The 26412-nt window shown below is 34.5% G+C and overlaps 1 protein-coding gene across 2 annotated transcripts in view; it reads left to right on the top strand.

The window, feature by feature from the left end:
- The window catches only part of SEMA3E (semaphorin 3E), a 281858-nt gene that overhangs the window by 139570 nt on the left and 115876 nt on the right, over window positions 1-26412 (top strand). For both annotated transcript variants that reach the window (XM_033193243.1, XM_033193241.1), the window contains exon 2: window positions 21715-21875. In XM_033193243.1, the coding sequence (XP_033049134.1) occupies window positions 21715-21875 (161 nt within the window). The remainder of the gene's footprint in view (window positions 1-21714; window positions 21876-26412) is intronic.

The following is a 26412-nucleotide window of genomic DNA, read 5'->3' as shown; positions in this document are numbered from 1 at the left end:
TCTTACTCAGCATATATGCACACAGTGAGATGAATGTAGCTAATCCATGTCCTGTATTTCAAGAGTTCTCTACTTTGTGAGTCCCTCTAGGTAGACTCATCAAAAGTTTCAGCCATAAGTAATTTAACAGTGTACATACAGCTTCTGTGGGTTGCTAGCTTGAGAGAGCTGCTCCTCTCCAAAGACTCTTCTTTCTTTGTCTAGGAAGTGTGCTTGCTTCTTCCATGCATAAAATTTCAAGGGGGTATAGTGTTTTTTAACAAGCAAGCACACTTCCTAGACAAAGATCAATTGAGAGGGTGGAGAAAATCAGTCACCTGGATTACCTTTTCAGTGAAATAAAACCATTTTTGGACAAATTTGTCTTTATGGGCCTAAAACCATTCTTAGCATTCATGAAATGATAATTTTTTGTTTTTTATTTCTTTGGGGTAAAAAAATAAAATAAAATTAATGAATTGTAACTTTTAATCTCTTGTATCAAAATAACACTGACATTGTATGATTCTTTCTTAGAAAATACTTTTCATATGTTGCAACAATTGGAACATGCAACGGTCTCTTCTTTCTTTATTTATTTTAATTACTTTATTTATTTATTTATTTATTTATTTTGAGATGCAGTTTCACTTTTGTTGCCAGGCTGAAGTGTAATGGCATGGTCTCAGCTCGTTGCTACCTCTGCCTCCTGGGTTCAAGCGATTCTCCTGCCTCAGCCTCCCAAGTAGGTGGGATTACAGGCACCCACCACCATGCCTGGTCAATTTTTTTCTTTTTTGTATTTTTAATAGAGACAGAGTTTCACCATGTTGGCCAGGCTGGTTTCGAACCCATGACCTCAGGTGATCCACCTGCCTCACCCTTCCAAAGTGCTGGGATTACAGGCATGAGCCACTGCATCAGGACTCTTCTTTCATTTAATGTTGCTATTAGAGAATAGAGGGGAACCTTCACTTTGACTCCAACCTCAAATTCTGAATGGAGATTTGATTGCTCTAGACCTTTACCCACTTAGAAATGTTTAGCTGCAGGTAGCTAAGAAGTAGATCAGCTCAGACCTTCTGAAAATGCTCATCTAGTGAACAGAGAACTGTAATCACTGGGGCAACTATGAATGGTGTTTAATACTAGTTTTAGTAGAAAATGAAGCATTAGAATCCTTTGATATTTATTTGAATCTTTTCATCCTAAAATGTCTGCTTTATTTCTCATTGGAAAAAAAAAAAAACATATTTAAGACTAACCCAAAGAAGGCATTCATTTCTAACATTGGCAAGCACTTGGTACAATTGTCCTGCCACCATTTATAAGTGCATGAGTTAAATATGGCTTGAAGTCTTTTAGACAGCTAGATTTCTTACCTTAGGGTCTTAAAAACCTTACAGACTACAGGAGGCACAAAAAGTTTACCAAAAAATTTGGAAAGTTGACAGCTCCTAAATTAAACTTGTAGATTTCAACACAGACTTTTTTTGTTTTGTTTAGTCCCCCTTTAATTATAATAAATCTGAGGGATGAAACACCATCTTTTAAAAATAACTTTCTGCCAATAGAATATTCAAGATTAGCCATTATACAAAAGTGTGATATTATTATACATATAATTATTTTCTTGAGTATTGTACAAATTAGATTCATCACATGAGGGGTATCTTATTGGCTAGACAAGGGACATTTCACCAAATATCAACTAACCACATCATGGAATATGTACATAAACACCTAGGAGAAACCACATTTGCTTTGTAGCTTTCAGGGCAGTTTTACACAACTACCAGATTTTGTGGTTTTAATAAAAAGAGTGAGTTTCTATCTCTACTTTTGCCAGGTAAAAATCGTAACAATTGATAAGGAATATTCTGTCAAAAAATCCTTTTTCTCTGTGGAGAGGAGAGAGATACATTTTCTCTACTAGAAGAGGACAGTATTGATGACATTGGAAATCTGTGGCATTTCTTCAGGGTTCAATGTTTGAAGGAAAAAGTTTGGAAGCACGCAAATACACTATGGTAGTTAGTATCTATCTACTGGGATATGTAATATTGTATTATTCTACCTCTTACTGTAAAGATGATGTGTTAAAATAATATAAATGTGTAAAACCTCTAGAAATATGAGAAGCTTACAATGCACAATTAAGTTAAAATCCTCTTGTGAAAAGATATAGACCAAAAGAAATTGGTAGATATTGCATATTCTCATCAGAGCTGAATTTTGATTCCTGTACAAATTGAAGAAAATACCTTATTATCAATTATAGCCATAAAAAGGGTCTATGAATATTTTCTAATTCATCTAAAATAAACACTTGCTTAATTAAAAATGGAGTGGATTCAACAGGATTAAATCTCATGAATGATTGATTTGTACTTTTATTAGATGGTTTGATGGCCATTCCAAAAAACAGACAATACTCAGGAATGTGAGGATCAACATTTTTACATCTATTATTAATATGTTGATGTAATATTCAAGCAAGATTTTTTTCTTCTCTCCCCTTCTTGATCTTGTCTACAGTGTCAAGCAGTGATTAGCTTTATTTTACTACTATTATTGACTTCTGGCAAGTTTGGTATCTTGGCAATTCTTTGTAACTGATCTACAAGCTTGTGAATCCAGGGACTAAGTAAATACTATGTATGTACCTTATCTAATAGCTGAGCATTAGCAGAAACATTCTACAGCAGAAGTTCTCAATCTTTGTCACATTAGAATTACCCGGGGAAATTTTTTAAAATTCCAGGGACAGATCAAACAGGCCACACTCTCTTGGCAAGGGTCCCAGGCATCAACATTTTTAGAGCTTCCAGGAGATTCCAATGTGCAACCCAGGTAGAGAATCTAGAAGATATGGAAGCAGAGTCAAAATTGGCAATGAGAAAAATCCCCCACACTGACACTGAATGTACCATAGATATAAGTTTTTGTTGTTGTTGTTGTTGTTGTTGTTGTTGTTGTTGTTTTCTGCCAGGGGGAAGGGATAAAGTAAATTTTGGACCAAATTACCTAGACTTTTGGGACATACCCTCATATGTCACAGAGTGTGTCTCATTGCCTCCAGGAAACTGAGACAGAAGTGAACAGTGTAATTGGCTCTGGCCTCCTTATTGTGGCAAAATAGCAAATCGGTGTGCCGGGGCCTGTCAGGGCAACACTATGAAAACTGCATTTGGATCAACCTTCATGTTGTCCCCCTACCCCCAACACATAGTCCTAGCCTAATATTATCCTCATTTTTCCCTTGAAAATCATCCCTCCCCTAGGTTTATCTAGTGTTATATTTATGCTAGATCTAGTTCAAGTGTTTAGACAAAGCAAAGTTATTAGTTAATAAAGGTTTAAGTATAATACCTCCCAGGGGTCCCAAAATTTTAATAGAGTCTCTTGAAAGTCAAAAATATAAAAGTTGTAAAACTTTAATGACAGGAGTAACTAGGAGAGGATTAAATAATTGGGCTCAAGGGGCCCTTTACATTTTCCCCCTTCAAATTAAACCAGGTGTGCAAACTTGCCCATTAGATTAAGCCCTACTGAAAACATTAAGCTTCTGTCTATAATGCATTTAACAAATTTGCTGTTATCAGATCAAAAAGTATGTTTTTGTCTTTTTGGAGGAAATATGGAGTCATTTTGGTCATATAGTAGGGTAGTCAATTATACTGGAAAGTAATTGTTATTTTACCCATGACAATTTGCCACTGTGCATTACATTTATCTTTATTTACAAAGAGAAATGTGCTAAATACTTGTCATCCTGCATCCTAAATTTTCCATAGATAATTTATAACATAATGTAATTTAAAATGTCAGATGTACTATGCTATGTCATTGAATATTAAAGAGATGAAGTATAAATATGGTGAATATAATTGATTTTATAGAAGTTACAACTTCTGACAGTAATTTTGTCTTTGAAAAATAATGCCATCAATCAATCATTTAGTTAATATGTTTATATTCAGGAATGTTCACACTAAAAATATTTTAGCAGTTTGAAGGCATTTAACAATTTAAGTATAATAATATTGTTTTAATCTTTACAAGGAAAATTAGGAGGCTAAGGGCTGTAATTGACAAGTTTTACAATAGCAGGCTGAGACTTGATAGCTTTAAATGCCTCAATATAATATCTGTTAATTTATATTATTTTTAGTACTGTGAACTATAACTGATATGCTCATTTCTTGATATTATTTGCATCAGTTTTGTTTGTTTGTTGTTTGTTTGTTTGTTTGTTTTTTGAGACAGGGTCTCGCTTTGTCACCCAGGCTGGAGTGCAGTGGTGCGGCCATGCTCAGTGCAGCCTCAACCTCGCAAGTTCAAACTATCCTCCCACCTCAGCCTCCCAAGTAGCTGGGACCACAGGTGCACACCACCACGCCTGGCATTTTTTTTTTTTTTTTTTTTTTTGCAGAGATGAAATGAGGTCTCACTATATTGCCCAAACTGGTCTGGAACTCCTGGCCTCAAATGATCCCCCAACCTTGGCCTTCTAAAATGCTGGGATTACACATGTGAGGCACAGCGACCTGGCCTGCATCAGTTTTAATTGTCATGTTTCTTTTCGCTGTTGCAAAGTGAAAGAATTATTGTTGAAGTAAAAGTTTTTCCGCCACCTGCTTGCCCCTGGCTGCCGCTCCCCCATCATGCAGGTTCTTCATTTGTCTCTGTCTCTTTGTGTCTCTCTGTCTCCATTTTTCTCTGTCTCTCTCTTTCTCGCACATGCACACACACCCCCCCGCACACAGAGTTCTGTTTTGAAGTGATAAATCCCAGCAGTCATTCACCACAAGCACTGTGAAGAATTATATCATCACTTTAATGGGTAGCTGCCAGTCAGGGAGGTTAATGCATTTGCTCCCTTCCAGTGGCAGAGGCTCCCTCTTCTTGATCATGGCAGAAAAAGAAAATTGACCTCCTGTTCCCAATTTTATAGGGAATTTTTCCTTCTAGATAGGGGTAGTGACCTTGCTAAAGGATCCAAGTATTTTTAAGATCATATTTGACTAGATGATGGATGGCCAGTTACCTGGGCACAAGCATCTGTTCTGATAAAGCTGGGGTCTGGGAATAGGGCAGCTACATGGTAATGAATTTTGCTCCTGCCTCTAGCTGGCAGGAATGATATTCTCAGAAATTTAGTTGATTCTCAAAGGAGATGATTGGCAGTCCTACAATAAAATACAGAATGTTAAGAACCTGATCTTCAATTTTATGACACAACTTCAGTTTCATTCTTGAAACTTGCTCTACTAATAAATTGCTCGTCTAGAACTAATTTTATGCTTTGAAGTTTATCCAGTGAGTTCTATAATAGACATTTTAACTTGTCATATAAAAGTGTCTTCCAAGTGTTCCATACTTTAAAAATTTATCATCCATTCTCTTGTTCTCAGTGTGTGTAGAAAGCTGTTCACATTTGCCTACTTACTTGTTTTCTGAGTAATAATGTTTTGGCATAGGAGATTACATTATGATTTGTATGGGTTTTGTAAATCTTTCAGTTCTTCTAATTTTAGCATGACCTAAGTTATATTTTCTCATTTTCTTAAAAAGTATGTGATACAGGTATACAGTTATGAAATATATTTTATTTCTTGCCCCTTATGGTTTTTTTAACCATGCTGTGCTATCAAATACTAGGTCTTATTTATTCTATTTTTTTCAATCCATTAACCATCCTCACCTCCACACTATAATTCCCCAATTCCCTTTCCCAGTCTCTGGGAACCATCCTTCTACTATGTCCATCGTTCAATTATTTTGATTTTTAGATCCCACAAATAAGTGAAAACATGTGATATTTGCCTTCCTGTGCCTGGTTTATTTCATTTAACATAATGATCTCTAGTTCCATCCATGTTGTTGCAAATGACCGGATCTTGTTAGTTTTTAAGGCTAAATCATACTCTATTGTGTGTGTGCACCACATTTTCTTTGTCCATGCATCTGTTGATGGAACTTACGTTGTTTCCAAATCTTAGCTATTGTGAATAGTGCTTGCCACTGATGTTTGAAGCTTATCAAAAATTCCAGGAAAACAGATCAATAAGAATAAATTGGTTACTTTTTTTGTACCCAAAGCAATACACTTTTTGTGACAGCTTCCCAAGAACTGAGCAAATATACAATTGTATCTTCAGCATAAATTCTTGTCTTTCCATAATGATAGAACTAATTTTGTAATTCTCATGGTTTCCAAAAATTAACAAATAAAAAATTTCTAGAGAGCATCCTCTGGATAATTTCAGTTATTATTCTATCATTTTTATAATTATGAGAAAAATGTGATATTGATAAAGTGTTCAAATTATACAATAGTCATTGCTTTGGTAATATGTCAGTCTGAAAACTACAGGTTGAGGTTAATAGACTTAGGTTTTTAAATTAATTTTATTTGCTTCTGATCTTTATATTATCTGATCCTCTGTGTTAATTTTTATTTATTTGTTTTGATTGGGTTTGTAACATAAACTGCAATGAGATAGAACTTAGGATGAATGAGACTGAAAATCAGGTTTTATGAAAAAAGGCTGAAATACAATTTTAAAAATGTGTACTTCCAAAGGTATCTATGACCTTTTATTAAGGGTAATATTATTTGATAAGTCCATAAAATACGGGAAATATCTCTATGCCCATTACTGAAAACTTACGACTCATCTTAATCCACGAAGAAACCACTATATAATTTATACAACTTCTTTTGTTATTGTAACTTGTAGTAAGCAAAATGAATAATATCCAGAAATGTCGATATTCAAATGATAGGTGACAATAGGAAGTTTTTTAACTTTCTCCGTGAGCTTCTGTTTTTCTAATTTGTAAAATAGAAGCCATTTGAATCTACTGGTGGAGTGAAGGGTAAGTGAAATTACGTATATTGGGTATTTCACGCAGTACCTAATAGATAAGAGCCTTTCTGTGAATGTGAGTTGCCCTCCCTTCATAGCTTCCAGAGAAAACACGGGTGGTCTTCTTAGGTACTATTTGCCTCACGACAGGTTACAAACAACAGGGATTTCTGGATAGTAAATCAATACTAACTGAGGATTGCCAGAAAAGGAAAACAGAAGAAGAATTTAGTAGCAGCTTAGTCACTAAGGCAACTTTTTGTGAAAGAAAGTCATCAGTGAATTGTACACACAGCATTGGTTTGTCTTCTCTCTTCATGTTTCTCTTAGCCACATCTAAAGAGAACCCATCTACCCAGGGGCCTATTATCTACTAAGAAGCATCCGGCTCACATGGTAGCTGCTACAGTAATTGAGGCATGTAATTTAACAGCAAATAAGATTTTGGTGATTGACAGTTCCAAACCTATGAAGTAATGGTAAATCGCACACAACTTCATCTCTATATCCACATAGCATCTACTGACAGCATTATTTTCTTTGTTATTATAATGTGGATGAGTAGGTTCAGTTTCTATTAAATTAACAGGATATAAAATATTAGAAAGTTGCACTTCATTCTACCTGAATTTGAAATTCCGTTATTATTCTATCATTTTTGTAATTATGAGAAAAATGTGATATTGATAAAGTGTTCAAATTATACAATAGTCATTGCTTTGGTAATATGTCAGTCTGAAAACTACAGATTTTTAAAGGTACAACCATTTCAGATGTCAGATTGCAAACTCCTGGTATATCTGGAAACCATGTGTTTTTAGAAAGAATGTTTTACAGGATTAAATTACATGAGTTGAGGGAAGGCTTTATTTTTATAAAGATAAGACTGAAGATCTTTATTAGAGGTCAAGTGAGGAAAATGTAGAGGCTATTTTGCTGTGATGCTATAACATCACCTCAAACCATGCATCTGTAAGAAAACTGACAATTCTGTTTCTGTCCTTACAAATCAGCCACCAAATTAAGTACAGTCTTGTGCCTCGTAACAACATTTAGGTCAGTGGCAGACTACTTATATGAGGGTAGTCTCATAAAATTATAATGCAGTATTTTTATTTTACCTTTTCTGTGTTTAGATATGTTCAAATACACAAATACTTATCATATTACAATTGTGTATAGTTTTCATCATAATAACATGCTGAACAGGGTTGTAGTCTAGGATCCATGGGCCATATATAGCCTAGGTATGTAATAGGCTATACCATCTAGGTTAGTGTAAGTACACGCCATGATATTTGCACAAAAATGAAATTCCTTAATTATGTATTACTCAGAATGTATTCCCATCAATAAGTGATAAATGATTATATTAGAAAACTCATAAAAATTTAAAGTTTAATAGTAATAGTAAGAATAAAATATTTAAATAATTTTTGCCTGCCAGTCTGGCACTTAGAATTCAAATTTCAAGGATAGAGTAGAAATGCTTTGTATAATTTATTTCAGGTTGAGCTTATAAATTAATAAATAAAGAAATAAAACAAATTTCCTAGGATATAAAGACAAATTTTTCTCTTGCAATCTGAGATGGGTATGGATAAAAAGAAGAAATATAAAATTGACCCAAATTATTATTGGTAGAAAATTGAGGTTTTAACTTAAAATATACAGTAGCTGTTTACACTGATCACAGTAATCATGTACTTGTGAAATTTCCTATTTCACTTTAAGCCTGTATGATGAGCCCTGAGAGTAACTATGTCCACTTGGCAAAATGTAATTAAGAAAGCCCTATTTCAACAGGGGAAATTTGCTTTCACTGCCCTTGACTCATAATTTGTTGACATCAAAAAATAAATAATAAAAAGAGAAAGAAACTCATATATATTTGCTGCTCATTAGGTGCTATGAATCATTTGATTCTTACAATAGTCCTACCAGTTAGTTATTATTATCCCTATTTTACAGTGAGGACAGGGAGACACAGACAAGTTCATTCATTTAACATATTGTTACCTAGTGCTTACTAAATAAACCATAGGAACTGGTCTAGGCCCTGGGGATATCACAGTGACCAAGATGGAAGGGCTTATAACTTCTCATGGAACATGTTTCTTGTCAGAAGAGAGAAAACATATATAAGTAAAGAAAAACCAACCAAACAAACTTAAAAATACACAAAACCTAGCAGCATTCATGCAATATAGGATATGAAAAGAAAATGGTGCAACTTAGAATGCCTGGTTGGAATCTTTAGATTTCTTAAGACTGGGAAGGCTTATTTATTTCTTAAGACTGGGAGGGCTTATTTCTTAAGACTGGGAAGACAGAGGGAAGATCCAAATGAGAACAGGAGCCAACTGCGTGGAGGTCCGAGGGTGGTGCGTGGCAGACGGAAGGAGAGTCCAGGCCAAACTCTAAAGCCCAAGCCCTGGAGCTCTGTGAGGAAAGGAGAAAGTGGCGCAACACCGGGGCTGGAGTAGGCAGCCAAGAGATAGTGACAGACTTTGAGCCAGGTTTTAATCTAAGGGAGCTGGGAAACAATGGGAGGAACATCACGACCCAATTTATATTTTTAAAGAAAGAAATGATCACTCTCGCTACTGTGAGGTGAACTCATTGGTGGTGGTCGAGGGAGGCATGGAGCATAGAAGACAGAAAAATAGGAAGACCTTTCAGTGGTCCAGATGAGAGGTGGTTGAGGCAATGCTACGGACAGATAGTGTGGCACTCAAGAAAGAAGAATCAGGACAAATCCTAAGTTTTTGTCAAGAGCCAAAGAACCATTTACTGAGTGGAAGCCTGGGATAGGAGTTGGTTTGTCTCTGGTAATCAAGACCTTGTTGTTAATTTGCTAAATTTCAGAAGACTTTTAGACTCTAAGAGTAAAGATAGCTATTAGGACTCGGCTGAACAAGTATGTATTTAGGGGTCAAGATAGGAGACAAAAATTTGAGAGTCGTATTTGAAAAACTTAAATTATCAAATATTCAATCCCATATGTGAAGAAAAAAATGTGATTCCAGTTTTAGCTAATTTACTTCTTTGTTGTTATAAGATGGATTATTTACTAGAGAAAACATGTTATAGGCCAAAGGTCAATAAAGTTTTTGCTAGAGAAAAGTACACAATTTCAACAAAAACATAAAAAATTATGTATGTATTAACAAGTTACATTTGACCTGTCATTAAAATGATCAAATGAAGACATAGACCAGGCTGGCAATAATACCCTGTCTCAACTAAAAATACAAAAATTAGTTGGGTGTGGTGGCATATGCCTGTAATCCCAGCTAGTTGGGAGGCTGAGGCACAAAAAAATTGCTTGAACCCAGGAGATGGAGGTTGCAGTAAGCCAAGATTGTGCCACTGCACTCCAGCATGGGTGACAGAGAAAGACTTCCATCTAAAAAAAAAAAGAAAAGAAAAAAAAATGAAGTACTTGATAGACCTATTCAACTTCTTAGCATGACTTAAATTCAATTAAAAATACAGATTGTAGAGAATACATTAGTTCTATAACAGGATGTTTTTGAGTTGAGATAAAACCAAAATGTGTTTATGATTTAAATAATATGTAATTATATTGCAATTATGTATACATTAGCCAACTTTGTTCATAAATCAGAAGGCATCTAGCAAAATGCATTTTGTTTTACGCTGGTGCAGATTAAGTGAATGCAATAAAAGTTGTTAAATATATATTTTAATGTGAATTAATGAAGAAGTAACCAGATATCATCCATTTATTTTAGACTTAATCCTAAGAAAGAATATGACGTAAATGTATAAAATAATGATAACTTATTAAGTTTTAAATATTGTATAAAAGCCAATTTTCTGTAAAATGGCATAATCCAGAAAAGCTGACTTTTAAAATATTGCCGTAAAATGAATCCTACCTAAATATGCTTAACATTAAAAAATAAGTACCTAAGTAAAATCAAAGCTTTGTTACTGCATTTCATAGAATACATGAAAGTATTTTGAAAGGAAGAGGTTGGGCATGGTAGCTCATACCTGTACTCCCAGAACTTTGGGAGGGCGAGGCAGGTGGATCACTTGAGGTTAGGAGTTCGAGACCAGCCTGACCAACATGGTCATGGTGAAACCCCACCTCTACCAAATACAAACATCAGCCAGGCATGGTGGCATATGCCTGTAATCCCAGCTACTTGGGAGGCTGAGCCAGGAGAATCGTTTGAACCCGAGAGGCGGAGGCTGCAGTTGAGATTGCGCCATTGTACTCCAGCCTGGGCAACAAGAGCTAAACTTTATCTCAAAAAAAAAAAAAAAAAAAAAGACTCCTAGAAATCTGTTTTCTTTCTTTCCTCTCCTTTAAATATGTTTTTTGTTACTGCTGTTTTTTGATTTTTTGAGACAGAGTCTCATTCTGTCACCCAGGTTGAAGTGCAGTGGCCCAATCTCAGCTCACTGCAACCTCCACCTCTCAGGTTCAAGCGATTCTCCTGCCTCAGCCTCCCAAGTAGCTGGGACTACAGGCACTCACCACGATGCCCGGCTAATTTTTATATTTTTAGTAGAGATGGGGTTTCGCCATATTGGCCAGGCTGGTTTCGAAATCCTGAACTTGTGATCCGCTCACCTTGGCCTCACAAAGTATTGGGATTACAGACGTGAGCCACCGCACCCAGCCTCTTTTAAGTACGTTTTAAGTGGCTAATTTTGCAGAAAAATGCTACAGTAGTTCATGTATATTCTTGGCTTCCTTAACTTCTGCTTTGGCTGAATATCTATGACATCTTATTATAAAATATCCGTTAGTCAAAATTCTGGAATTCTCACAAACAAGCGCTCTATTTTGGGTAAAACCACACGTTTCTTATTCCCACATAATTCGCCAGTTGAATAGGAGTGCCTAGGACTTTGTTGATGTCCAAATTCAGCCTCTGGAAGACTGAGAATGCCCCTTGCCCACTTCTGATGAATCACATTGTGTGTGTGTGCGTGCGCACACATGTGCATATGTGTATTTAAACTTAGAAGCATTTTATATAAGCTGTTAATTGTTAACTTAATTGCTCCAGATAATCAAGAATTAAGTTTATGAAAGAGGTTGCATGAGATAAAAAAGGGAATTAACTCTATTTTTTCAAATAAAACACCTTTAAAATATCTTTCCAACATAAGTGATACACAAATTTCTACATTTAAGGGTCCAATTTCCCTCATCTCTCAGCTATGACCTTCATAACATAAAACTTAACAGTTTAAAAATTCCTTAAATTCAAATATGGGCAAGCAATTTTAACCCAACAGAAAAATAGACAATGAATGTAATAAGAACAATCACAAAAGTAAAGTACCCTAAGATATATGAAGAGATGCTTAACTTCACCTATAATAAGAGAAATTCAAATTATATTGTCTCAGTCAAATTAGCAAAACACCCTAAACTTTAATTATATGTGGTTTATGAGGTATGGCGATATAGGCACTCTTGCATATAGTCAGGGAATTTTAACGTGATTATAATCCCTATGGAAGCGAAGTTGGCAATATTTGTTAAAATTACAAATGCTTTTGACCTGGTAATTCCACTTTAAAATTTATCTTATCTTAAAATTTATCTTACCAATATATTTGCACATCTGTGAATGGACAATTCATATATATACATTGCAGTGCTGTATTAGTAGTAAAAATTTAAAAGATTTCAAATGCCCACCACAGTGATCCATAAAACAAGATGTTTCTTGCAACTATAACCTCTCTAAGTTTTGATACGGAAATACTTCTCAGATATTTTAAGTCAAGTAAAGAAAGGTAAAGAAAAAGGTTTATATTATGATTCCTTTTGACTGTAAAAACGCTGAGAATTAATAAAGATTTATACATCTAATTTGCTGCATACGCATAAAAAACTTGAAGGAATGCCCAAGATTTTAGACAAGATTAATCCATTGAGGGCAAGGGAGTGAGAACTAAACAGAGGGGAGGAAGTTTGTCTTTATGACTCTAAACCTTGATATTCTTTTGGGGTTTGAACCATAAAATGTATTCTCTTATAAAGGGCTGGGCACGGTGGCTCACGCCTGTAATCCCACGACTTTGGGAGGCCAAGGTGGGCAGATAATTTGAGGTCAGGAGTTTGAGATCAGCCTGGCCAACATGGTGAGACCCCATCTCTACTAAAAATACAAAAATTTGCAGGGCATAGTGGCACACTACTGTAATCCCAGCTCTTCAGGGGGCTGAAGCAGGAGAATTGCTTGATCCCGGGAGGTGGAGGCTGCAGTGAGCTGAGATCGTACCACTGCACTCCAGTGGGGGCAACACAGTGAGACTCTGTCTCAAAAAAAAAAAAAAAAAAAAGTGAATGTGCCTGATTTTATTAAGTACCCAAGTTTGAAAAAACCTTGTATCTAAAATTAATTTTCAGAAATAAAATGATGGATACTAAAATCTGATTTGTGTTATGTTTATAGAATTATATTGATCTTTAGTATTCCTCTGAAACTCCAGATATAGTTCCTAACACAGTGGATGTTCAATATACAGCTGATGCTTGAACAACTTGGGGGTTAGGGATGCTAACCCGCAGTGCAGTCTAAAGCTAGAGTATAATCTTCGAATCCCCCAAAACATTACTAATAGCCTACTGTTGACCAGAAGCCTTACAGATAACATAAACAGTTGAGTAACCCATATTTTTAGGTTATATGTATTATATACTATATGGTTACAATCAAACAAGCTAAAGAAAAGAAAATGTTATTAAGAAAGCCTTAAGAGAAAATATATTTACTATTTATTAAGTAGAAGTAGCTTATTATGAATGTCTTCATCTTAATCATTAAATACATCTTAACTTTCGTTTTTACTTTTCCATATAACATTAAATAATAATTTACATATGACAAGAACACAAGGAATCTGAAAATTACAAATCACATTATTTTGTTTTCTTTGAAGAATTAAAATGCTATTTAATGTCTAGGCTATTCCTACGTATATTTGAACTCCTGCTTTCTTCAGAAAGTGGTTTATGACTGAGCAACTTGATGTATGACAATGTCTTTTGTACACCTTTGACTTGTGAAAATAATAGAACCTAAAAGTTCAAAGAATGCATGAAAGACAAGCCGATTGTCCATTGCTAAAAAGAGCAATTAGCAAATCAATGAGCTGGTCCTTATTTACACTTTTTAAAAAGTTAATTGCTTATTTCTTTACGAATCTCTTTCAACATTATAAGCCACTAGTGATCATCAGTCAAATCTGTCAAAATCATCAAAGCATGTTGTGAGAAATCTTTTCTTTTGAACCATTACAAAGTTAAAGAAAATTTCTAATGGCTATTTCTGTATTTCATTTTCATTAACAATGCTTACTGCCTGAAATTCAATTTTTTGTTGTTGTTGTTGAATTAACCTTAGGACAATATTGAATAAGATAATTAACTCAGAAAACCATGACAAGTTTAGTTAAAGTGTTGAGTCTCAGGAAATCTTTAGTTGGCAGGTGACCGTGGAACAAGAAATGTGTATTCAAGAAGGAAACACCTCTCCCCTGGTAATCTCTTTTTGTTTGAGAGCTGAAAAATGTGTGTTCTCCTCTCCTTCATCTTACACAAGAAACTATAGCATTTAAATATATTCTGACAAAGTGTAGAGAACTGTCTTTGTAATATAGTGATGTCAGTGAGTTTTAAAACTGTCTCTTGCAGGTTAAAAGGAAAGGCCAAGAGAGGAAATGACTAAATCCTCAGAGTATATCTTCATTGACAGCTGATAATTAGCATACAGCTTAGCAATAATAATTAATTCCCTCTTTAGAAAATTTCCGGATGAACTCTGAGTTGGTGCATTTCAGTTTCATCTTATTTCTTTGTCCATTCCCTCCCCAAGCAATTCCTGTTATTTTTAGAGTAGGAAAACTCAAGAGGAGCTGGCTTCATTTAACTGAGTCAGCACTGTCCATTATTTGCACTGTGTTTTCTTGAGATAACCTGAGATTAGAGTTTCTTCTGTCCCCATCTTCCTGCATATTTTCTGTTTCTTTCATCCAGGCAGCTTGAAGCAGTGTGAAGGGATTTAAAGAAATCAGCCATTGCTTGGTAAATATGCCAAGTCCAGGGACTGTGATTTGGAGTTCAGATAATTAATATGACTTAAAGGAGTGACTCTAAAACTAAGAAAGGAAAAATTCTTGAGGAGGGAAGAAAGCCTTGCTTGCCTTTATATTGCCTTCATTATATGCAAAAAATATTCAATACATTTTGAAACTCCATAGCAAATTAGGTAAAAATATTTCCGTTTTCTCACAAGTAAGATATGTAAAACTAAAAATATCATGAATCAATAAGTCAAAGCAACAAAAAATTTTGTAATTATTTGAGATAGTTTATAAAATACACAATAAAGGTGATTAAAATTGAATTGATATTAACCTGAATTTTTCTATTTATGTCATTGCCATTAAATTATTTTGAATTATCTCAATACAACCTATTAAATATTTTAAAAACCTTCTATCGTTTTATATCAGGCTCTGCAAAAAATGCATTCATTTCTGATGCATTATAATCTCTTAATAGACTAGACTTTGAATTGCTAGGGTATTTTAAAAATAATATTTAGAAATCTCATGTGCATTGTAACAAAGCTCTCCAGTCAACTTCTGTTGTTCAAATTTTGTCACCAATACTGACCAAAATAACTTTAACTCTGTACTGAATCTCTAATAAATTCTCTTTTTGCATGCAAAAAATGGGGAGAATAGTGTTTCTGAGGAGGTGTCACAATGATTACATGACATAAAAATGTCTAGCCCTTAGATAATACATGCTGTGTAACTGATCAATAAATATTTATTAATTGTTATTATCACCTTGAGAGTTAGGGTGGGGAGGATGGGTACCCGGATATAGGAGGAAATTTGGTTGCATAAAAAAGGAGACATCTCATACGTCTTCCCCTTTTACTTATATAATTTCATTTTTGGTAAAGTAACATGTTCACTGGAGAAAATTTGTGTAATATAGAAATTTTACATAGATCTCTAGAAGAGCCTGAATTCTCATTTTCACTAGTTATTGTAATTTTTTAAAATACCACTAAAATGACATTTTCATCCTCATTCCTTTGAACATTTAATGAAGTTGAATTCTTTTTATGCAAATTCACTTTTTGTATCCTCTTTGATAATGTGCTATTTGCAGAACAGAGGTGATATTTTTTCTTCTTTCCTTAAAATAGTTTTTTTTTTTTAACATAGTAAAGAACTGTATTAAAAACAATTAGTTTCCATTTGTGCTATATGTATATTTTCTTCCCCAGATTTCCTCTAATAATTATGTTTCTGCTTTTTTCTTAAACTTCAGAATTCCATGATTTATCAAACTTTACTGCTTTGATCTCATTAATTGTTTTATGTTTACAATGCTCTCTTTACAAATAAAGCATACTTCAATTTCTATGAATTTCATATGAATGAGATAGATGAAAGTCTGCTCATTCTAAAATAAATTGGAAATAGAAGCATTCTTCTCTATTCAGATATGAAATTTATTCTCCAGTCATGTGAGTGACTTTCACAATCCAGTTATTATCAGGAAAAATGACTTAAGATCAATTAATGAAAACTCAAATGTTGATATTTGGCAGATACTCTCCAACATGCACTATAATTATATAGTCATAAACATCTATATGTGATTGAACATCTAAACACCATGAACACCTAAACATGATTATATAATCATGAAAAGCTATCAACAGCAGGCCAACTTATTTAGTCTAGCAGAAATACAGATTGTAACAAATTTATGGTATTATAAATTTGTTCATGAATAAAGACAGACTGGCTAAGTTTGCTATGGAATTGAGACATGCTTCATGTTGATTGCTCTGACCCCATACACATTAATTATAGAAACTACACATTTTGCCATGTGGCTTCCACATTTTAACCACAGATGGATAATTGTTCACAACGCATCCAATCTAGAGGAAGCCAGCAACCCATGAATTATGAACACTAGCTGACACAATTTCATTATTTCCCTTGAGATTTTGAATTGCGAAGTGCAGGAGCCATTGTCACATTGTGGTGATGTGGGAGCTGCAAGGTTATATCTTATATATATAATAAATATATATTACATATAGGTTATATATAATAACCTATTAAGTCATTTTTCCTGATAATAACTGGATTGTGAAAGTCACTCATACGACTGGAGAATAAATTTCATATCTGAATAGAGAAGAATGCTTCTATTTCCAAGTTATTTTGGAATGAGCAAATTTTCATCTATCTCATTCGTATGAAATTCATAGAAATTGAAGTATGCTTTATTTGTAAAGAGAGCATTATAAACAAAACAATAGGATATATTATCTTTGGTCATGAACAAATTAATGAATAAGCCCTTTAGAATCAGCACAGTGAAGCGGTAGCATTAAGAGAAGAAAGAAGCAAGACGCAAAGATGCAGCATCTCCTAAGAGATAAATTACCTTGGCTTCCTTTTGTTTTCTGATTACCATGAGGCCAGAATTTCTGTCCTCACATTTACATTACCTTAATTTAATCTCTGTTCATTGCAATCATTAATATTCCAAATAACGTGGCTACCCAAGGCCATCAAGTGACTTTTGGTGGAGTGAATTTTCATGTTAGTTTAGTTGTCTTTTATTAAGGGATGTAATTATAAGCACAGGTATGGAACTTGACACCTTAATTCTTAGTGATGTTGAATGTCCACCACAGTATTTTTCAGTATATCTATTACAACCTTAGAGGAAATTTCTCTTAGTTCTTAATACTAGATAACGATCCTAAGCACTTGATAGTTTTTTTTTCTTGTATTACAGTGACTTCCTCTACTTTGGATTTTGGGAAGCCTGAGGCCAAATTTGAGATTCATTTTAATGATGTATCAGATATTAGAGGATGACTTCCAGTTAAATTTATTACAACCCACCCATCTTACTGTTTTTCTCTTACCCTCACTCCCTTAGAAATATATTTGTTTATTTGATTGGATATATTTGTATAAGTCATCTCAGATCCTTTTTGGAAAGAGGCAAATTAATCAAGTAAAGTAGAAAAATCGAGTTAATATTGAATAAATAATAGTAAATATATAATAAACATTCACATTCTTTTCAAAAATAGTTTCTATTTTAGAATGGCTCTGTGTTCATTATTACAGATATATGTCTAAAGCACAAATATTCATATATAATGGATACTTCTAACCTTTCTTAACTTAAAGTCAAGGATATTACAAAATTGTAACCACTTAGGAAAAGTAGTCTAGGCCTTAGAGAAAATTAAAGATCAAGACAGGATTTATGCCAGTGAAAGTGGACAAGAAAAATATAAACCATGGCATTCATAAACTCTAGTTAGTGCTATGATTTTAAAATAACGTCTATCTACTGACAAGTCTTAATGTCTTAGGAATTCAATTGTTGTCACTGTTTTGTTGTATGGTGTTGGTCAGGGTAGAGAGCAGTCGAAGCATTCAATGTATTTTTTCTTTTCTTATATTATGAAATGTTTAAAGAAAACTACAGCCTGTTCATTAGGTTTTATAAATTTAAAAAATGATCTTAGAAATTATTCTAAGAAGTATCTTCATAAATAAAATGACATTTCTCAATTTATTACCTATGGTATGTATGATACTCAGTTTTATGTATCCAAACATATTTTGGCAACAATTTTCTCTGAGGCAATATGAATGAATCAGGAAAATAATCTCCAAAATTCCTTATTACATTGATTACATTGTTTTTTCACTGACCGTATAAACATTTAGGGTCAGAGAAAAAGTTGTAAATGAACTTTCTAGCTACTTCACTTTAGGCAAATGTAAACATGAGACATCTGATAGTTAGACTTGCTATTCACCACTCCTTCCCTTTGATAAGCTTCCAAAAGTGTGAAAAACAAAAAATACAAGCTCAGCACTGTACTTTAAATGACTCCATAAAACATCTAAGTGTCGATTTGCTTCTTTCTTTTTTTGCACTCTTTCATAGCTTCATTTTAGAAATGCAATTTAGTCAAAGAATTAAGAATTTTAAAGGTAGAAGGGTGATTAACAGGTGAAGAATCCAGTCTAAAGAACTTAAGAGGTTGTTCAAGTTTACCTACGCAATTATTGTCAAAGCCAAGATTAAAACCTGGCCTTCCAGATTCGCAGTCTACAAAGACCTTTGATTATAATATACACATCTGTTATACTTTAATTCTCATGTTTTTAGAGGTAAATTGAGTGATTTTTATTGTAATAGTATATGACCATAAGATAGTCATTAAATTTCTGGGCACCTAGGTTTCTCCAGTAAAATAAAATACACTGGTAATTTAAACTGTTATACAGTGGTTGTTTACTGTTTTGTAAAAGACAAAATATATATATGTAAATGTACAGTTCATTAAAAACGAAGATTCACAAAATTTGCATTTGTTGTATGCACACTTCGGTTCTTTCCCTTTGCTTTCTCCAAAGTACATACCCACAGAAACATGCACATTTTTGTGATCTCATAGGATAGATTTGGCCATCGAGAGGAAGAATAGGTTACAAGAGGTGATACATCATAATAAAATAAGATTGATGATTCAATAATTAGTTTCCACTATTATTTACAAAGAAATAAGAACTACTACTTTTAGACTGTTAGAACTGTAGTCTACTTAGCAAGTACACAAATTGGTAAGTGGTAAAAGCAAGTAGAAGTTGGTGTCTATCTTGCCATGTGCATGCAGGGGTAATGAGGTATTAATCACCTCATTGGGCAGCAGGCAAGGTCATCCCTAGATGGAGTCACTCATGGAGTGCCTCCTTTACTGATTGGGCTGCCTCTTCCTAAAATCCCTCATAATTGAACCCTCTCATGACTTTCTCTTATTTCCCAGCTTAGTCCCCTAAGGGCTACACCTGAGTGTTCTGGGTAGCTCTGCAGCCCAGGAACCTATTCGAGCCAGTGTGTAACCATCCTTTCATCAGTTGTACCCATTCAGATTCTTTCACTGTGCATTAAAACTGAAAAGTGTTGCCAACTATTGGAATAACTGGGGAAACTTTTCTAAAAATCCACTTAGCAGCCCTGATATAAAAATAAATGCTTATATATAAAGACAAAGTATAATGATAGCAGACCATTTTGAGCTATATTTTTGTTATGCCAGTGGATTCCAACCTGTGCTTCTCTTGCTGTATGCAAAGGAAAGCAGTATGATTCTACTTGGACAAAATTATTAAACGGAAAAAAATTGTCTTCCAGGATTTAAGAACCTCTAATTTTTCAAACGATTTTATTTTCCTTCCCAAGTAAGTTGTGAGGGTGGGAAAAGAAGGAATAATAGGCAATGGATTTTCTACCATTGAAATTTTTGCTGATACTCTTGCTTTCATGCCTGTGTCAGAAGTTTCAAGCTATATGCTTTACCTATACATATTTAATTTTAAAATATCAGAATCTGGCAAATCTCTTGTGTGTTATACCTATTATTCCTTTTTACCCACCCTCAAAACTTATTCTCAGATTATTTATTTAGGTGAATAGTCAAAAGACTCAATATCTCAAAGATAACTCAATAAGAAAAAGTTTTACCTTTTTAAGGGATATATTGATTTAGCAGTATTGTTAATTTCAAACTAAAGATTTAAATTTAACTCTACTCCACAAAGTTTGGAGCATCAAAGTTTGAGGGTAGAGATATAGATGAGAAATACATTATTAATACAGAGGAAAAGATACTTTTAGCAGTATTGTTCATTTTAAGCTACAGATTTAAAGTTAACTCTACTTCATAAAGTTTTGGGCATCAACAGTTTGAGGGTAGAGATATAGATAAGGAATATATTATTAATACAGAGGTATATACTTCATCTCTTCTTTCTCAGAAACAGAAAGTGTAAGAGTGGGCACAGTGCTATAGATTTGTCCTACTTCATAGTATCATTTGTTTAGATTTTAGTGTCCTAGTCACCAAGAATTCACATTATCTGTTAGATGCATTAGGCATTGATCTTTGGAAAAAAAGTTATCTTCTAATTTGTCAACATTTGCCAAAGGGCCTCTTCAGGAATTCTTCAGCATGCAGAGTCTAGGCTTGGGGTTTTTATTCTCTCTCATCACCAAAGGCTCTCATATATCATTTTACCAACCTTAAGCACTGAACTGCCATATGCAATTAAATACCTTTAACAAACAAATGCACACACGAGAGGTTTGCCAGATTATGACTTCTTACAATTAAATGTATATAGGTAAAACATACAGCTCAAAATTTCTGACCTAAGCACGAATGTAACAGTATTAGCAAAAATTGCAGTGATTGAAAATATATTCCCCCCAGTTTTATCAGTGATCCCTACTGTAACTGTTACCACATTAATGCCTCATTGTATTAATGACGCTGATAGTTTGCAGACTGGGAAAATTTGATTTTGGATGTGACTATCAAAACCAATTACAAGTAGAAACATTTTTCTGAGTGGCATTTATCTGAAATTCAATAAACACACTCTGGTGGGTTTAATGTAGATTTGTAACCATTATACATTAGAGGAGCTGTAAAATGACTTTCACCTAGCACTTTATGTTAAAGATTGTGAAGGATGACTATTTTTCTGGATTTAAAAATATAGAATATTTTTCTTACTTATTAAATTGATGAAGCTTTTAGATTCATAAATTTATGAAATATTTTAACTTGTGCATATTAAAATTTGTTGCCAGTGTATTTATGATAAAATGCATGTTAATGACTTGGTTCCAATAGGGATGAAAACAGAGCTATGAGAAAAGGGTTATAAAAGTATTTTCATTTTCTTGTGTGCTTAGTGTACATATCACTTTGCATTTCAGAGCTCTTGAATCTGAACAGAACATCAATATTTCATAGCCCATTTGGATTTCTTGATCTCCATACAATGCTGCTGGATGAATATCAAGAGCGGCTCTTCGTGGGAGGCAGGGACCTTGTATATTCCCTCAGCTTGGAGAGAATCAGTGACGACTATAAAGAGGTATAGAAATATCCAAACTGCATTTCAGTAGAGAAAGAAAAGGGGGGAAATTCCAAGAATGTTCCTTGTCTTTTTTTAATTGTATTGACCACTTTAAAATTTTGAGTGATTACTTTTTAAATAAAATACTACTTAAAACTAAAATCATTTTGAGGAAATGATTTCTAAATCATGTTGTATGAACTTTTCTGGTACAACACTGATACCTGGATTTCCAGACACTCTTGCCTGGTGCATTTGACATTCCTCTTGCATGGTGGACCTTGTCACCACACCCACTGTCCTGAGACCTGGGTTTGGAGCATGATGAATCACCACCAGTTCCTCTGGGCTTTACTATTCCAAAGCGCAAGCTTGAAGAAATGTGAATATGGGGCCTCGATCTAACTACCTCATATAGTTCTGCTGGTAATATCACTACTTCAGGTGGATGCTCCTTTAACACGGTGAAGTCATTTATAAATTTAGAACAAGAAAGTACCAACATCTTTTGGAAAAAGCGAAAAATAATCTGTAATTATAGTCTATAATTATACAAATAATTAAGCCAAATTTTCATAGATCCATATAAATCTTACACAAAACATAAATATTTAGAACATAGTATTTTTGCCTTAAGTGCATGTATTATGTAATACACTTTCTTTACAATTGATTTATTTTTATGTTTATGAACCATGTCCATATTTTCTAAAGTCATTTAAAAAATTATGACATAAAGCATCATTCCTTGGTTTCTGCCAGTTCCCTGTCCCTAGAGGTAATAATTTTAAATCTTTTGTTGTTTCTTCTGGTTCTTCTCTACATATTTCAAAATAACGTTTGTGTACTGTTTATTGATATGTTTCATTTTAGGCAATATCTGTTAAGAAATACATCTTTAAGGAAGATGAGGATTTTAGCATCCTTCTTTTGCAATACCACAGTTAAAATATCTATGTACTATACTTCATCAGCAACCCTCCAATCACTTGCCCTCTATCTTCCCAAAATAATTATACACAATTTTTGGTTAAATACCAGTGTCTTTACCTTATTATGATTAGGAAGATAGTATTCACCACTGGGCCACATGTGGGAAGTTTATCACACTTTTCCCTCCCTTTTTTCTGCCCTTGTTTCCTTCCTTCTTTCCTTTACTTCTTTCTGCAATTTTTTTGTTTCTCTTGAAATTTAACATTATCCCATTTTTTTCATTTGATAAGATTTTTATATTAGTTTCACTAATTTTTCACCACTCTCTCTACAAAAGTTTTTATACTCCTCTCAATGTAGTAAAACTTACAAGTTTTCATCAGTTCACATTGTTTCCATTTTTTAATTGAAGGTATCCTCCATGCTCCACTTGCCTAGCTGGAGCTTAGCTTCACCATCACCTGGAGCATCCTCTCAGCCCCTGACTTGTATAAAACTTCAGTTTCTCTGGCCCCCCACCTACAGTTTGCCATGCTGTGGAAGCATATCCTTTCCTAGCTTCTGGAAGAAGGATACAGAGTCCAGTGTTGAGTCTTGTATGTTTGAAAATTGTATTATTCCAATTTCACACATTATTGATAGATGGATATAAAATTCTAGGTTGAAAATCACTTGCTTCAGAATTTTCAGGATATCAATCCATTGTTTCCAGACTTCTAGTATAGCCGCTGAGAAGTCTGATTCTTTCTAATTTCAAAGTTTTGGATGTAACCTGTCTCTCATTCATGCGTTTAGAATCCCTACTTTAATCTCTGTGTTTTAAAACCTTCTCCTATTTCTCTTGCATCTCTCTTTTTACACCCGTTGCACTGAGACACAATGGACCTTTCTACCAGGGACCTCATGACTTTTGGCTCTAGAGAATGCTCATTATTTCTGTTACATCTTTTCTTCTCTTCATTCTCCTCTTGACTTTCTTCTGGGACTCCTCTAAGTCAGATTGTTCCCCCTTTATTGTCTGGCGTTACTGCTTATTATGCATACTTTGAAACACTTCTCCTGACATCATCCACACCCACCCCTCTTCTCACTCTAGGCTTCTAATTTCTGAGAATTTCTGGAGTCTTTTTTATGAATCAGCTTGCATATTGGCTCCTGTCACCTTGCAGGCATTTAGATTTCCGCTTTTCCTAGCGTGCAAAGTGCCAACACTTGCCCATATGTTTTAGAGTTCTTAAAATGTTGCTGATATTTCTTTGGCATCTACACTCCAGTTTTATTTGTCCTTTTTGGATTATGTCTTTTTAATCCTTTTTCTATCGTTTTAGTGATTCAGGTTAAAGTAGAAGCAAATATTGCATTTCACCCTATCTTTCCTTTCTTTCTAATGCCTTTATTTTCTCCGTAGTTCTCTTTTGACTTCAAACATATGTATACCAATTGCTCTCTTTCACTCTTCCTCTCTCTCCATATATATAAAATATAAATACACACACACACACGCACACACACACACATGCACACACACGACCTCCTGTCTGTCAAATTCAATGGGTTTTTCTCTCACTTCTTGGTTGATCTCTTTCCAACTTTAATCCTAACTGCCTCTGCAACTATCTCTTTTTCTTCTCTCTCTCTCTCTCTGGTATCATCTACTTACTCTGATTTTCTGTGAAGGAGGATCTAACCTAGGGATCATAAATAAGGCTGTCATAGATGGATCCCTATATTAAAATTGTTAATATGTGAATATTAGAAGAACCTATAAAAGATCTGTCCTTTCAGAAAATTAACAACCTTTGCACTGAGGAAGTAGTTCTTAAATTATCTTCCTTGGACCAAAATATTATGTGACTATCATGGAGTGGTTCCCTGGAATCTACATTTATAACAAATAGGTGACTCATGTACACAAAATTTAATGACAATTTTCCTGGGCTGTTGTTTCCTATGTGGACCATAAGACCAAGAGATAGCAGCTTTTCATTGTAATGTGAATCCCCTTCAGAGCAGAGGAAATTGAATCGCCCACTCACTCTCATGTATTGTTTTGGCCTAATTATACCCTCAGCACTTTAATACTTGGAAGCTGGGCTTTCATGGAGGAAATGACCTGTGAAAACTATGTAAGGGGAGGAGACCCGGAGGGTGATGAGGCTTTATGAACTGCATCTTAGGGAACTAAATAGAGTGGTATGTGGTCATTGAGCTTCAGGGTGCCATCTAGCCAGGATGTCAAGGAAAGTAGCTATAAAACCTATTTGAGTACCCCAAACTCCAGGGTAAATCCTTATTTTGTGGAGCCCAAAATGTATACAGCTGCAGGGGGGTAATTTTAAGTACTATAATTAACTCAAACTTAAAAATTTTCAAAATTGCAGAGACTCCTTTCAGGTCTACAGTCTGGGCAGGTGCCAGGAAGGAGTCCTGAGGCTTGTTATGCTTCATTAGCTCTGATGTAACATCGGCCCCACCTGCATTTCTTATTTTCTATTTGTTCTTTCTGTTTCTTCAGAATGATCAGCAATAAAACTCTCAGTATGCCCTCTGAGGCTGTTTTTAGTAGCAGCGGAGTAGGAGTAAGGTCTACTTCATGACATTCTGCTTAAAAGAGTGAGCTTAAGAAAATGGTCAGTTCTTCAGTGCTCACCAGGCTCTAAAAATGTAATGTGTCTGCTTTAGGGCTCAGCTCTCCTCCTATCTTGTCTGGACCTTACTCTCTCAATTGTTTTCCTGATAAAATATTTTTTTAAAATCTCTCCCGCTTTGCTTTCTCTATCTCTGAGCTTCCCAACCTTGGTACTGCTGACATCTTGGATAATTCATAGTTAAGGATGGGAGTGCCATGTTCATTGCAGGATGTTTAGGTGGCTTGTACCCACAAAATGCCAGTAGCACCCTCCCTACAGTCATGATAATCAGGAAAAGTCTCCACATTTAATTTAGCCTACCTATCTACAAGACTCAGACCCTCGAAATGAAGACACACATATGACGCATGCCTGTAGTCCCAGCTACTCTGAAGGCTGAGGCAGGAGGATTGCTTGAGCCCAGGAGTTTAAGATCAGCCTGGGCAGCATAGTGAGACACTCTCTTAAAAAAAAAAAAAGACACACACACATGTCCCCCGTTAACCACGGATCTACCCAGTGATACATCTTTCCTTCTTTCCTTCAAATCAAACACCTTGAAAATGTAGCCAAAGCCTTTTATTTTTTCACTTTCTCACTTTCTGTTTATTTCTTTAGTATCTTTTAAAACATTATATTTCATACAGAAAGGGATATATATAACATAAATTCATTAGAAAATATAATAAAATAAATACTTGTGAACCCAGCTCCCAACATCTGAATGAAAATATCACCAATCCCATTGCAGGGGCGGCTACCTTCGTCTTCTCCCTGTTTCTCTCCACATGCAACCTGCTGCCCAGGAGCAATTACTACCCACTACCCTTTCTCGTTTTCATTTTTAAAAATTATTTTATTATATATTTTCCCATACAGTATATATTCTCTATATACTGTTTTCCTACACAGTATATTATTTAGTGTCACTACTTTTGAGCTATGTAAAAATCATATACAATGGTGTGTTGCATTCTTCTGGGATTGCCTTT

The sequence above is a fragment of the Trachypithecus francoisi genome, unplaced genomic scaffold, assembly GCF_009764315.1.
Source record: "Trachypithecus francoisi isolate TF-2019V2 unplaced genomic scaffold, Tfra_2.0 Lachesis_group4, whole genome shotgun sequence".
Taxonomy (NCBI): Eukaryota; Metazoa; Chordata; class Mammalia; order Primates; family Cercopithecidae; genus Trachypithecus; species Trachypithecus francoisi.
This window is presented reverse-complemented; position numbering and strand designations above follow the sequence as displayed.